General features: G+C 39.3%; 1 protein-coding gene across 1 annotated transcript in view; it reads left to right on the forward strand.

The window, feature by feature from the left end:
• Window positions 1–15,286, forward strand: part of LOC120737670 (contactin-associated protein-like 4) — a 115,038-nt gene extending 99,752 nt beyond the window's left edge. Inside the window, 5 exon segments of the mRNA XM_040038503.1 lie at window positions 54–187; window positions 4,153–4,240; window positions 12,064–12,282; window positions 13,119–13,190; window positions 14,225–15,286. Coding sequence (XP_039894437.1) covers window positions 54–187; window positions 4,153–4,240; window positions 12,064–12,282; window positions 13,119–13,190; window positions 14,225–14,421 — 710 coding nt within the window. The 3' untranslated portion in view covers window positions 14,422–15,286.
• Window positions 15,287–15,790: the final 504 nt, after the last annotated feature.

Genomic DNA, 15,790 nt, shown 5'->3' on the forward strand with positions numbered 1-15,790 from the left:
AGAGTAAGAAAGAAGTTTAACGTGGAAAAACTTTGTGTGTTTGTGTGATTAAGATAAGCTGGAGGTGAGATACAAGCTGGACAGCAGCAGAGACACCGAAGTGCTGAGGAGCAAAGTGAGGAGCCTCGCCAACGGACAGCTGCACACCGTCTCCATCAGGAGGCTGACAGACTCTGTGTCTGTGCAGGTGAGGAAAAGAACACAAATACTGTATAACTACATTTATGGTTTTACTTAGGTTGTGTGCAATATACAATATACTATACATGCATACAGTATACGACAAGGTGATATGTGCTTCCTTAAATCTTCAAGAGACTACAAAAGCAGGGACTGCACGAGTGAGTAGAAAATAGGGAGGAGCATCTCACCTTACACACAAAATAACAACACTGTTCAATTTTAACAGCTTTGAAGTGACAGAAGAGTGTAATTTCTGCCGTTTCAACTGACTTCCACTTTAAAATAAAAGGTTACAATGTTTTTTTCACCACCAGATGGGGACAAAAAGGCACTATGCTCTGATCAATCAAATTATTTTAAAGAATGATTGAATGTTTTGCAGTTCCTGCGTGAGCATTTATTCCCAGATATGCCACTGTGCTCTCACCGTTTTAAAACAAACTCCATGAGCCCAGTGTGAATAGGTCCTATTACAACTTACCCGTCAGTATCGGGCAACCCTGACTTATTTTTGCTTTTATTAACCTGAGTCTATTAACTCCGACACTTATACACTAAAGAGCATTGGATGTTGTTTCGTTTATGGTCCATAGACTTCCACAGAAAAGTTAATGTGCTCCCTTTTCCAGCCCCTGTAATTAAGTCGTTTCCGTTCAGTTTCAAGATAAAGACCCCAAAATAAAAAAAATATAGATACATAAATGTCATCTTCTGTATTTAATATTTTCTATCTGTATGTTATTGTTCAAACATGCCACGCACACAGATTCTATTTGTCACAGATACGATAACGTCACAGCTGTGCATAGGCTCCTTCTTTACTTCCTTCACCATCAATCATAACATGGAAAATAATCCTGAAACCACTGACATAAAATGTATAGCACAGGTGTTTCCCACAAACATGTGGCAGATTTGGAGTTGCCATTTGTTAAAAAGTTTTTTACTTTTTAACCGAAATTATTTTCCATTTGATCCAGTCGCATCATGTCACTTCAGGAAGGCTCAATAATCCCTGTGTTAATTTAGTTCGAGGAAGCTCCAGTTATTACTGCAGAGCTATGGAAGGATAGCAGGGATAAACTACACATTAAAACAGCTCTGGGTGAAATATGGATCAACTTCAAAATATCTAAATCTCATGAACAGCGTTAACATCTTGTTAACAACAGCCTCAGATGATATATGAGGTAAACTTAATCTAACTGGGAGCCAGCAGCCTGGACGTCTCTATAATTATCAACACCCTGAGATGAAATATAAGGTGACCTCGTCTTGATGCAGTTTGTCAAGACTCCAGTGAAATATGAGTTGCATCTCATCTTACCGGTTTCCATCACCTTGAGTCATTATATTGTTACAACATGCTTCGGGAACATCAGGTGACCTTCATCGATTGTCACCCAGCTGCATCTTGATGGCCAGCAGCATAGACTCTCTAAAATGGTCTTACAATTGGACACATATCCTCTCCCCCTGAGCAAATGAAAAATGAAAAACTAAATCACCCTGGGCTGCTAATACATCATGCCCTCTCTTTCTGCACTCTTATCAGATGGCCCAGTGTTTCGTTTCCTTTAGGTTTACTGACACACTCCATTAGATCCTTAAAATAGTACATCAAAGTTTGTCAGAGACAGCAAGATAAAGTTCTGGACTTGGGTGCCGTGTGTAAACACAAGGGACCTAACTGCAAAAGGTACTTGCTGTTCAATAGAACCAATCTAGGTTATAATATGTGGAAACCTACTGTAATTTCAGTGATATCATATCAGCTTAAGGCTATAAAAATGTATCTAGAGCTTATTTCATATCAGTAGAACTGCAAACTGCAAACCCAATTGGGGGAGCTTTCTTAACCAGTAATTGTTTTATCAGCCTCTCCCTGCATAGGTATCCAAAGCAGGTAGTTAAAGTGGACAAACTCTCTGACTTCCTGCTTGTCTTTGAGTTTTCATTATTTAATTCTAAGCATGTTTAATAGCAACTTCAGCCATTTTTTTTCACTTGCCTCCACAATTTAATGTAAGCAATTATTGCAAGCAATTTTCAGGTTGGGTTGGAGAGACGGTGTTTGAGTCAGTGTAAAGTTTATTTGTGTCTATTTTTCACTAAAATTTGACTACAGGGACGTAGTATGTTTCTTTATTCTGTGTGAATGTCTATCTACTGAATTAAAAATGTGGTTTGAGGGAACTGCACATCTGTTGTATTTTAGACCTTGTAAATTATCCTCATATCAAGGTTAAATGCAGTTCTTATTTTTCTAGTTAATCTATTAATGGCAATTTTGGATTCCTAGTACACTCACTTTCATTCACACCAACTTGTTTTTTTTTATACAATGTGTGTAATGGATTGGCAAAAACTTCTATGTACACTTTAACATAAGTACCCAATTACAGTTTCACCTACAGCTCATCATATTTTCACACACCTTTAAAAAACACAAATCCCTTGGAGGGTTGCATTAGGAAGGGCATTGAGTGTAAAAGTAAATAAATAAATAATATCCTGCTGTGGTGACCTCTTACAGATAAGAGAGCAGCAGAAAGAAGCAAGCAGAATTGTGTAAATGCATAAGATATGTGATTCATTGCAATAAATCACCCCTCTTCTTTAGCCTTGTATGTGCCCTAAGTTCAATATAAAAATGTGAAAGGTCAGAGCTAGTATTTTATTTGTTTTTGGTCTGTTCAGCGCTCTATTTTCAGTCGCTTATCCACGTCTGCATCTGGGTCGTCTGCAGTTTAAGCAAAGATGCCCTGTCGTCCCATTCTCTGGGGGAACATCTGGGTAGGTGTCTTGGGTCTGTCCTCGAGCCTCCTCCCAGTAAGAAATCCCTGGTCCACCTCAGCTGGCTCCTTTGTCGATGTGCAGGAGTAGCAGCTCTAATCTAAGCCCTTTCTCAATAACTGAGCTCTTTAGCTCATCTCTAAGGAAGAACCTTGTCACCCATGAGAAAAAGCTCATTTCCACCACTTGTATCCATGACCTCATTCTTTTGGTGACAACTTGTGGCTGTGGTCTGGGTAGCAACGTAGATCAACCGGTAAATCTTACAGATCTGCTTCACGTTCACCTCTCCTCACCATAATAACAGCCATCTGTTAATCCTCCCCTCTCCCCTCACTCATGAAGCTGTTCTGGGCCTGAACCAAAGATCATTATGAATGCTTTTCCCATTTCTCCTAATAGGTCTTGTAAATACACCATTCTGGAGCTTTACGATAAAGAAGTGTAGCTATGACCTCAAGTAAATGTTACTTCAAACAGTAGATGTCTTGTTGAAGTAATCAGCATTTATAATGACTTACAAAAGTTTTTTTTTTTTTTTCCCCTTTGATGGAAACTTCAGTTATGATTTTGACTAGGTTTTCTTCTTCTTCACGGCCACATGGTGAGATACTCTCTGTGGAGCTGCTCTAATTAAAATAATCTCCAGTGGTGAATTTCATTCTGGATGACTGAATGTTTTTAACTGCAAGTTTGGACTCTGTTGCTCATTCCTCCCTTTGAGCTGTTGAGATAAAGGGAAAGCTGAACATTTAAAAAAAATAAATAAATCAAATTTAAAAAGGATGGAGCGCCAGATTCACGTCACCGCTGACTGAAAAGTAATGACTGGCACGAAAGTAAAACTCACTGCATCTAATAACTAGAATAGCTCACAGAACAATGTAATACTTTGCTCGTTTTTATGCCTAGGGCATTTTAAAATTTTAATTTGATCTTATTCCACTTCCAGCTGTTCATGTCCTAGTTGATGCACTTTCAACTTTCAGTTTTCATTTTTCTTAATTGTTCTAATATTTCAAAAACTTTCCTTTTGTTTTTTTAATCATCAATTTGTATTCAGATCTTTTAATTTTCTGTGCTTTTATTTGTCTTAAATTATCCTGTATTGTATTCTACTTTAAAAATTAAAGGTTGAACAAAAGCCAATTTATTATTTTTTTTTTTTTTCAGATTGACCAAAATGCCAGAGAAGACTTCAACCTGACATCTGACGGGGAATTTAATGCAATCAAGTCGCTGGTGTTGGGCAGAGTGCACGGTGAGTGAGGACACAGTAAAAGAAGACAGAAGGTCTTTTTAGTTAGGGAGCACTCAGACTCACATTTATTTGATAACAGCTCTGAGAAGTTTGGTGCCTGACTCTCAGCGTGAGCTTTCTTAGAAAAACTGACTGTAATAAATGGAACCAGGGCTGTTAGCTGGACAAAGGGATATTTTCATCTTAGTACTGAGTGCTCAGAAATGTTGAGTCAAGAAGTAAACAAAAGATATTTTAAGTAGTTTCTGGGTTTTGGGGAGGCACTCTACAATCTTGGACCTTAGAAACAACTTTTTTCTGATATTCGGACGGAGTTGCAGATTACTGTAGAGCAGGGGTGTCAAACTCATTTTACACCACAGGCCACATATAGCCCACTTTGATCTTAAGCAGGCCAGTGAAGCTCCCCTTTCTTTTTTTTTTTTTGTCTCGTTTGGATCTTTAGCCATCAGAATTGTTGTCTTAAGGCCAAGAAAGATGCCAAGCGGCATCATGGCCTTGCCATATTGGTCCATTTGATTGACCTTTATTATAATTATGTATTTATTTTATTTTCGGTTGCAAACGGGACAGACATGACTGGGAGATAGGACAGGGAGAAAGAATGAAAGAAAGAAGGGAGAGAAAGAAAACCAGAGGGGAGAAGAGACGGTGAGAAAGGGGGAAGAAAGAAAGAAAAACAAACAAAACACCTGAATCACCTGTATGGAGAAAAAAAACAGAAGAGAAAGCAAACAAAAAAAAAAGCAACATAATAAAAACAGCACCATCACAATAAACTAGCTAGCAGTAGATAACAGTAGATACTAAATATTAAACGCTATTGTGCAGCACGCAAGATAGACAGCGCACAATGTGCTTTGAGGCAGCAGCCAAGAAAGGTGTCTGAAGCTCCCCTTTCTGTCAGTGTAAAAAGGTTACATATTTAACTGTTTGTGTGCATGATAAAGAAAACGCTGCTGTGACAAAGAAAGAAACTTGTTAGCATGACTCTTTGGACTTAAATTGAAAAAGAAAAGTGTAAAATGGCAGAAAATGTTCTGGTAACTCATTGCCCGGATTGTCCAGGTTTTGTTTGTTTGTTTGTTTGCTTGCTGGGGGAATCTGTTTACCTGCTTTTTAATCATTTGCTATTTTAGCTGTTTGGTGGTCGCTCAAATGATTTTGTGAGTGTTGTGGAAGTTTTTCCATTTAAATAAAGCCTGGAGACGAGCGGTGAGCGGTAGCTAACATTCTTTAATCCAAACACACAAAGAACAGAAAACCAAGCTTGTGGAGAGCCTACATGACCGCGGGGCAGACGGTCAGCAGAGTCTCTCTGAGCCTAGCATGGCTCTCAGTTAAATACCTTCTTCAGGAACAAAAGGCTGTTTCACACCTTAAGGTTCACACTCCCTTGCTACCTCCCAGAGTCCTCGAAGAGACTGTGGAGTTGTCTGCTTCCCCCAACTTCCTTACTACACCCCCACCATTTGTCTTATAGTATGAGTGTTTAAATCCAGTGGCACCAAGGCATTATACAATAAAATAATGTGATTAATACATAAATAAAAGAAATTCCTATACATGAGCTTTTAGCTGAGATTCTGATGTTTCTGTGGATCCCACACATGTCTATATTGAAATAACAGATCTGGCTGTCCATCCCATTAAACCAGATGTTCTCCCTCTTGTCCCCCAATACCGTGAGCATTGGGTTTCAACAAGTTAATTGTTTATTGCTTAATTACTTTGTGTAGTATGAAAAAGGGAGGTTTTTTTTATCACTGGGAAAAACTGAAAAAATTTAAAACTGAAAATACAGTTAAACGTCCAAAATTTCTTTTTCGTTGTGTTTCTAGAATTAGAATTATAAATGGCTTCAAGCACACATTCAGGCCTGTGACACTCATTTAGACACTCAGATACTCAATATCCAGATGACTGGATCAATGCAGCCAGATGCTTCTTATTTTAAGTTTCCGCTCATTTCTTCACTTTTCCCAACATGCTCGTGTTTAAATCCGACCTGTACACTGGCTGTCTTCGGAACGTCTGCCCCCCTTCCTTTCCCCCCATGCTATGGTTCCAGTCTATCTTTGCGTGTTAGTGGCTGCATGGTGTACCCATCAAAATAAAGCCCCACCCCTGCCTGTGTGGATTCTCAGCCAGGTTGAGGATTCAGCTCCCACATACTGACGAGCCATTAATAATCGAAATACGAAATACGTTTGACACCCCACCTGTAGAACCCTTAAAGTTCATTTTTAACAGGAAGAAAGAAACTTTTCTGCAAATATACTGCTGTATATACAAAAAAAAAAAACAAGCTTGGCACAATACATTTCAAGTTTCAAAGTTGTATTATACACAGTACATGTTTCCCTGCAAGAGACGTTTGCCTGTGCAATGAAAATCTTTCTTTGCTGTTCACAACAGTAAAGGCAAGTTTATCGTGCCATCACCACTAGGGGTGCAACGATATTCGTATCGATATTGAACAGTTTGATACAGTGCTTTCGGTTCGGTACGCATATGTATCGAACAATACAACATTTGTAATTTATTTGATCAACTTTCCTTCTGACAATGCTGTCTGTGTTGAGCGCTCAGTGAATCTGCGTTCGACTACTCCGCCTAGGCTGCACTGTCGAGCGCAGATCCACTGAGCGCTCAACACAGACAGCATAGTCAGAAGGAAGAGCGCAGGGCAAGCTAGCAAGACAGAAGTTAAGCTCTCCTTGCAAGATGGACCTCCCCCACTCTCATTCAGATCTGGCGTTTGGAATTATTTTGGTTTTCATGTGACATATGACCCTGAAGGTAAGCGAGTCATGGACTAAAGTAAAACAGTATGTTGGATGTGCCACGCAATGCTTAATTACATGGGTGGGAACTAGTGTGTTAGCGCAGTTAGCTCGTTAACGTGTTGGCCGTCTAGCCCCATGCACGGGGCGATCGGCGGTAGCTCGTTAACGGAGATTTGCCGTGTTGTGGCGTTAAGGTCATTTCAACGAGATTAACCTGAAAGCACTAGTGGGAACACAACGAATATGACTGCACATTTACGCCGACATCATCCTAGTGCAAAGACAAAAACAACAAGCATGCTACTAACTTTAGCCGAGTCATTTAGACAGCTGTTAGCACATGATTCTCCTTATGCTGCTGAGAATATAGCCCAGAAGAAGCGGATAGTATAGCTTTTATTTTGAGACATTTCTCTGTAATAAACTCTCTTTTCCAAAGATGAGTAATTCCTCAATCAGATACAGGGCTCGCAAAATCGCTAGCCCGACGTCCTGGGGCTAGCGATTTTTTTCAGACGGGCTACCCTGCCCGTCGGGCTATTGTAGGAAGGAAAATATATGTCAATGCTTTTGCATTCTTTCAGAAATGTAGCTGGGTAATTATGTCATTGGCATCGGTGAGCCACTGTCAATATGTGACATATTGTAATCGCGTTTGAATTTGCGCTTGTTTTTTGCTTTCACTTTGCAATCGTGCGAACTGTGTATAGAGAGCAACAGCACTGATCTGTGAGTGATGATAATTTGTGCACCAATTCCTCTGACATCGTCTTATTAATCGTTAGCTTACTATGCAAACATGACAAGTGAAATCTCCCGCAGCAAGCTTAAACATGTGAGAGGTTGATCGCGCAGAGAATCGCTGAGCTTATGTGAGTCCGTGTGTAAAAGCAGCACGATATATATTTTAGTTCTGCTGAGCCAAATAAGACAGGTCGGGGTGAAGAAGTGACAGCCAAAGAAAAGCTTACCACAAAACGGAGAAGTTATGACAAATGAGACTATAAGGCAAAAAGAAAGTGCAGCTTTATGCTTTCATGGACAAAAGAATTTCTGTGGCTGCAATATGACGAGCTAAATAACCAGGGCTGCACATAAGTGGTCCGCAGGTGCGCATTCGCTGTCAAAATAAAAAACGCGCACAAGGGTTAGGGTTAAATTTAAAAACTGTACTTTTGAGTTAAAATATATATTTATAATTTTAATAAATGACAAATTAAAAAAGGCATGAACATTTTTTTTGTATCGAAAAAATATCGAACCGTGACACCAAAGTATCGAACCGAACAAATGCCATCACCACGTACTCAACTCAGCTGCTCAACCCATAAATGCATTTTCCTTAAAACTGTGCTATCATCTAAGAGGAACAGTCTTTCCAGATGTATAGAGCAGAAACAAAGAAATAATTGCAAGTTTTTGCTTTTAGCTTCCTGTGATTAGGACTGGATTTAATCGAGCTGGATGGATCTGAACTGTATCATAAATGGAACTGGCACATTTCTGCCTTAATTTAAGATTTAAGTTCCTAGTGTTGATAAATCCATCCATCCATCCATCCGTTTTCTGCTGTGTATCTGGGGCTATGTTGCCGGGGCATCAGCCTTTTTTTTTTGCAAATTTCTTTACACAAACTCACGTTTTCAAACAGATGCAACATCGTCCTCTGTGTGTCTTTATGTCTCTTACATATACGCATCACACGACACAAGCGATACAGTGAGCATAAAAATGAGTGAATGAGTAAGTGTTCCCAGGCTGAGAGAAGTTATCCCTCTGGCATGTCCTCCTTCCTGTAGGACATAAGCGGAACACCTCACCCCCAAGAGGACTCCTAATCAAATGTCTGAACCACCACAGCTGGCCTCTTTCAATGTGGAGGAGTAGCAGCTCTATTCTGAGTCCCTCCCAAATGAGCCAGCTGTTTTTTCTAGATAAACTAAAAAAGAAAAAATTATTATATACTATAATAATTATATCATCTCTATCTAGTGCAGATCTTGTGTACCTTTGGACTGCTCCAGCACTGCTCATCCCTGGAGGTCTCATTCTGACTACTTGAATGTGCTTCTTCCACATAAGTTTTAAACTTTTAAATGGGAATCAACTGTTTCTGTAGTGTGTTGCTTTTTCCACTTCCACTCCAGTCATGGGCAGAGACTTGAAACAGTGTTGGTGTGATTACAGTTTTTACAATTTTTAAAAAGCCAGTAATTTTTTCCCCTCGGTGCCTCCATGAAAGATGGACTAAGATATGAACTGTGAATAAGAGTCTGGGAGACCACAGGCTGCAGTCACAGCTCTTTCATAAAAAGAACAACTAACAGTGGAACAAAAATAGAAAAATACACATTTTCCTTCCATGTATCAGAGATTTCCATAAGTACTCTTAAGATATATCATGAAAGAAAAGGAATTTTAAAAATATAAATAAACTGGTTTTCAAAGGAACCACTTTAGTAGGATGTAAGTAGTGAGCGTGAACTTCATTTCTTCATTTATCTAGCTAATGTTGGTGTATAGGAAAATCTCGGTCATTTACAGCAACTACATTTAAGAACAAGAGGTAAAGCACCACTACTGTATATTGCAATAGACCTTAGTACAGCACACCAAGTTTTCAAACTGTCATGTCAGCATGTTACTCTGCAGTCGAACTAGAGGAGGCAGAGAGTCAGATCAGGAAAACATCAGGAAAGTAGATTCTCTGTCACTCGCCTTCAACCCTGTCATCCATCAGCCTAACTAATGGACCTGGAAGTAGAGGGGGGGGGAGGTGTATCAGCTGAGAGGAGCTTACAGGCTGCGGCAGTGTCTCCTGCTGCTCTAATCAACATGCAGATGTATGCTGGTAAAAACCACAGTCACCTCTCAGTCATCTGAACAGATAGTGATGCAGCTGCTTCCAGCATTAATGTGGGCTTCCACAGCTGCTGTTTACACTGCTGTGAAGGAGCAGAGGTGAATGATGGAGGGATTTAAGTCAATAAAATCAAGAGATAATGCTGGAGAGTCTCTCATAATGTGATGGTTGCAGACTGAAAGCAGAATAACTGACTGCTATAACAGAGGTGACTGGGTGTATGCTGGATGTATACTGATGATCAGGTCCACAAATTACAAGTCCCAAATAAATATCCAATCAAACAGGGCAAGATGGAAGGGATAGCAAACCATTAAGCCATAATGATTAGACAGGACTGTAACAGAGAAAGTTACACTAAGCAGAATGGCACAATAAATACAACGACAAAGACAGAATTAATCACAACAAACTGACTAAGGATTTGATACAGGAGAGTAACGAGCAACAGGTGAAGACAGTCAAGACAGCGAGTCAGAGGAGATAGTGAAACACAAAACAAGATGCAAGAAAATTATCCAAATAAGACAGGAAATGACAAAAGAACACAAATTAACACCGACAAGGAAACTCACTAGAAACTTGATACAAAAGGGAACACAAGAAGAAGACACTAATACAAAAATCTAAACCATAAAAACCTGAATAACGGAAAGTAAGAATTCCGACCTAAAAACATGATCAATCCAATGGATCATGTCACACTATCCCCATCTTTGTCAGAGCCACAACAGACTGGGAGAGGTTGAACTTGCAAATAGGCCATAGCTAAGCTAACTACATTGCAAAGCATATTATTCATCAGATACTTGCAGTAAAAATGCTCTAAAAGGTTTTTGTTTTTTGTTTTTTAAAAGTCCAGTTTTGTGACCCTAATAAGTGGAAGTGATGCAGGAGGCAACCACTTATCCACCTGTCAAAAGTGCAACAAAAAGATCCATCCTATGGTTTGACTAAGGGAGCAACTAGCTGTAACAACCAAAATTGTTGTCGTAGACATGCCTTTTAAATAGATATCAATGTAAATATGAGCATTTTTACAAGGCGGTCACTATAACATGAATGGAACTTTATGTTGAGCCCTGGAAATTGGGACTTTCAGGATTGAGCAGCAATTTGTGTCTTGCTGGTGCCATCACCCAAGTGAGCATACAATTCACCAACAGATAATCAGTAATGCAATCAACAAAACTGATTCGCTTAACAGAGTTCAAGTTAACATATTGCTAAAATGAACCAGGGAGAAAAGTGCAATCTGCACTTCTGTCTGCATGCTGCCAGTATATAAATGGAAGATTTCTGTACCTTTAAAATGGTGTGTGGATGATAATCAGATGATCGTAGCAACACACTAGCAACCTGTCCAGGTTGTACACCGCCTGTCACCTTGTGATTGCCCAGACTGGAAAAGCCAAGCCTGGACGTATAATCAGATCACATTGCATCTGCACTTCTGCATGCTGAAATTATTCAGCGTGTGGCAGTTTCCATAGACACGGATTTAACTAATAAATAAATGTGTCCCTGTTAACCCTCAGAAAACTGGCTTCGCTATTACTAATGAACAATGGTATATGCATTCATAATATTTAATTGGAAGATTATACAGCAAATAATGTATTTCATTATAAAATCTGCATCCTGAATGTTACTTTTTCTTTATAAATATAATTATTACTAATGGCCCACTCAGCTACTGTAGTTTGTGCATAAATGTTGGTGTTTGTTTTGATATATGCAGTGTTTTGTTGTACATAATGTTTTGTTTGCCTTCGATAAGTTGTATTGTTTCTTCCTTATTTCCTTCTCTTCATTTTTATTGTGTCTCAGTTTCTTCCGGTTTTTCTTCTTTTGTTTTACATCTGAACTCTTTACCCCTCCCTTTTTTCTCCTCTTGTGTCTTGTCAGTAATTTATTATGTTTATGTTTTATTTACATCCTGTTTCTCCCATGCAAGTCATTAGTCTGTTTTCATACCCATCTACAAACCTCTGTTCAGTCACTGTGTATATTGACAGTGTTTCTTCCTTCACAAATAGGGGGTTATTTACTTACTTTTTTTTAACTTTATCCATTTTGTTATTTGCTCTTTGAGGCCAACTCCATGGCCCTGCCTTTGGATCCTCACTGCTCACTACACATTTTCTATCTAGCTCATTTTCTCTCTCCAGAGTCTGATGACCTGGATGCAGACCTATCCAGGTTGGCTTCCCTCGGTTTTACAGGCTGCCTGTCAGTTGTCCACTTTAACACCATCAGCCCTCTGAAAGAAGCTCTGCTCCGCCCCAACTCCAGCCCCGTCATCATCACTGGACCTTTAGCTCAGTCCAACTGCGGCTCCGCAGCTTCTGCCAATTCCTATTCAGCTGAGAACACACACCACCTGTCAGGTGAGAAAAGGAGGAGACATCTGACTTGTTATTATGTTATAATCTTTGAAAATATAAATATGTAACATTTATTAAAAGTTTTGGCTGAACATCTACATGTACAAATATAAAGCCTTTAAATGAAAACTTACCATCTTTTTTGCTTATGCTAGCACTTCAACTCCACAGGAGCTACGTCAACAATGCATTTCATCATCATAATATCAAAATATTTATTTCTCAGGACAAACGTTAAAGGCCAGTGTAATTGATTGCACTACAACAGTACACAGGCAAATTTATTACAAAAACTATGATGCCACGTAATGCAAAAACCAATCTGGCCAATGGGGTTTGGAGTTGATTCTGTGATTAGGGTGGTATATATTTCCTGCTGTCTTTCATTTTTGCACTGAAACTGAATGAAAGCTGCTCTTCCAGCTCAGAAACGGCTTGTTAATTACGTGAAGTATGCTCCTTGTTTTGGGAGTCTAACGACAGTATGACTGATGATTTAATGAGTTTGAGACACAGGAGATTCGTTTGTGATTTCCATCCTTTGGGTTCTTTCTAATCCAGTTTGCAATGCTTTACAGCAGTCACTTGTAGAGCTGAAGTAATCTTCCCTGATCTGATGGGTTGGGTTTTTTTTGAGTGTCTGCTTTTAATTTTCTGACTCTGATTTGATCTCATTTCTTTCTTTATTCTAATTTTGCCTCTTGTTGTGCTTCTTTCTTCTGGTGTGAATGATTTTGGCTGTTCTTCCTTGTTTTTATTCTTGGAGTCCTTTGGTTTTTCACATTCTTGTCCTTAGCTTTCTCCACCTTTTTCTTTCCCTCTCTCTCTCTCTCCTGTAGACCAGTCTGGTTCAGTGGGTTCAGGTGTACCCTTAGTCAATTCCATCAGGATTGACTCGGCCCTAATTGGAGGTACTAAACTGCTTTACCTTTGTATCTTCTTCACTGGACTTTACTTATAGCCATTTTCCACCCGTGCAGTGCTGGTGTGCAGGCAGTTACACCTCGTTACCTACATTTCAACAGATTTGTGCAACATTTTCAGCAGAGGTTTGGTTATTTTTGTGTGAGGAGAATGACAGCAAACAGAAACTGGCCTGCATCTGTGATTTGTTGGTGATTTTTTTTTAAGCAACAACAAAATTGCTTGGCTTAAAGATAGAACTCCTGACATCGGTGTCCGTGTTATTTGTGGTGGAAAATTGGACACCAGCACTGCTTCAGTGGAAAATAGTTGTTTTATCATGTCAATCGTATTGCCCTTGACTAAAAATAATGAAATTTCATGTGCTTTTCTGGTGCCTTTTTATTTAAAAAAGTGATGAGTTCAAGCGAATCAAGTTGTGGAGAGAGGTTGAACTCCAAGAAAGAGTAAAGTGGTCTACCAGGCAGGAGTCCATTTAAAACTCATTTAAAACTTTGCTGCTCTGCCAGCACGGATTGATTCAAAGTGAAGACTGAAAAGGTTCAATCTATAATTGTGCAGATAGAAAAGGTGAGACTCAGAGAAAAGTCATTTAAAACTGTCCATTAAACCATCCAGTACACAAAGGGCAGCCCATCTAATTAAACCAATGTAGGGATGATTTGCTGATGGGAAAACTTTTTCTGCTCTTATCTTAAAACCTCTGGTCACTTTATAATGTAACGTAGTATGAAATTGATTTCAGATGGATTCTGGAATGCCAATTAAATGGAACCTGCTCTCGTATTCCCAAATGTGCTCAACGGAGCAGAAGAGCGTGATGGCTTCAAAAGATTTAAACTGGTGTTTAATGTTCTCTAAAGTGCGATTAGCAAGATAATCAAAACATTTAGAGATGGTACTACGAGGGGAAGAGTTTGCTTCCAATCCATACATCAGCTACAATAACGTCAGAACATTCAACCACATTGAAATCTGAAAGGTGATATCTGATATGCTACAAAATCCTTTTACCTTACAGGTGTCATTGCAGTAGTCATCTTTGTGATTGTGACTGCACTGGCGATAACGGCCAGATTCCTCTACCGGAGGAAGGATACATATCGTAACAAGGAAGTGAAGGGAGTCAAACAGGAGGACAGCCAAGACTTTCCTTTTAACAACCAGGCTGACTCCCAGAATCTCTCCACTGAAAACCCAAAGGAGTATTTCATTTAACTGGAGGCCCGATGACCTGATGCACTGATGGGCTTTTGGACCCGAAGCTGCAGACAGACGCATCTTGACACGCCTTGGGACTTTGCAGTGCACTCGAGAGCCACTCAGACACTTCTATGACAGAAGTGGCTCTGCAGCATGTGAAAAGCAAACAAGGACAATTTTCACAGTGTTGTCTTTCTGTTGCTTAATGTAAAATGTGAATACACTGATGCAACAGCGTTGGACTTTAAGGGTGTTGATATACTTGTTCAAGCAACTGTAAATATTCAGCAATGTGAAACACTGAATAATGTCTTTGTAACAATCTGGCTAATGTTGAAATGTTGGAAATAATGGAGGTAACAGTATTTTTATTGTGCATGGGCAGGGAGAGTGTGAAGCTGTCTTCTGTTTGGATTTCACCTGGAGAAAGATGGGGATAAACTCCAAACTGCCTGCGAGACATTTGCCTGCATTTCAAATGATCCAACAAAAGCCATCCATGGATATTTTATATTTACCTTTTTCATGTTTCCAGCTATTCTTCCCAGTAACTGGCTGTTTTTAACCCCTTCTCGAGTTTTCATTAACGTTTGTGAGGTCAGTGGTCTAAATATACAGTATATGCGAATTACATCCGTAGAAATTATTCCTCATCACACAAACACATTCCAAAGTTATGAGTTTGATCACTGTTGACGGAAAATGTGTATCCTGACAATAAGAAAGCAATGTTACCACAAAGGTTGTTATTGTCTTAGTGATTCAGGTGATGGTCCGTTGTAGGTTTTTTCGCTCGCTGTTCAGCCATTAGGCCCAAAGCTTTGTGTTCACGCTCACAACTCAAAGCATCATCTTTGGTGTCAGTAGACAGCTGTATTCACAAAAAAGGCCCACTGTGGTACCGGTGTTCTGACAAAACGTCCTACTTTGTCAAGACATCCTACTGTAACGTAAATTATAGTCATGTCTATCAGTCTGTGCTACCCTATCAGAATATGCTATCTTACGTGGTTTATACCTCCATTGTACATAGGACGGTAGGACGTTCTGATGGCCAAATCACACTGCTGTTATTTATTTAGGTAGGACAAGGTTTAAGCTGTACGCCAGTTTACAGAAGTTTAGAAGTACTGAATCAAGACTTGAAATATGACTTTAATTGAGACTCCAAATTGGAGTATTTTTGCACAAAAAAACAAAAACGCATGTTAGCTTGAAAAGTTAACAAATTGACAACAGCTTAAGGAAAACGAGTATCCACTGTAATAAAGAAGTAAAATATATAATACTAACCTTTTTTCACATGCACGAGATCAGGGTAGGATCAAAGAATAGGCGTGTAGTATTAACACCTAAAATATGGCCGTTTTGAGTTGTGCGCATG

This window comes from Simochromis diagramma, unplaced genomic scaffold (assembly GCF_900408965.1).
Source record: "Simochromis diagramma unplaced genomic scaffold, fSimDia1.1 OVJJ01000247.1, whole genome shotgun sequence".
In the NCBI taxonomy this organism is placed as follows: domain Eukaryota; kingdom Metazoa; phylum Chordata; class Actinopteri; order Cichliformes; family Cichlidae; genus Simochromis; species Simochromis diagramma.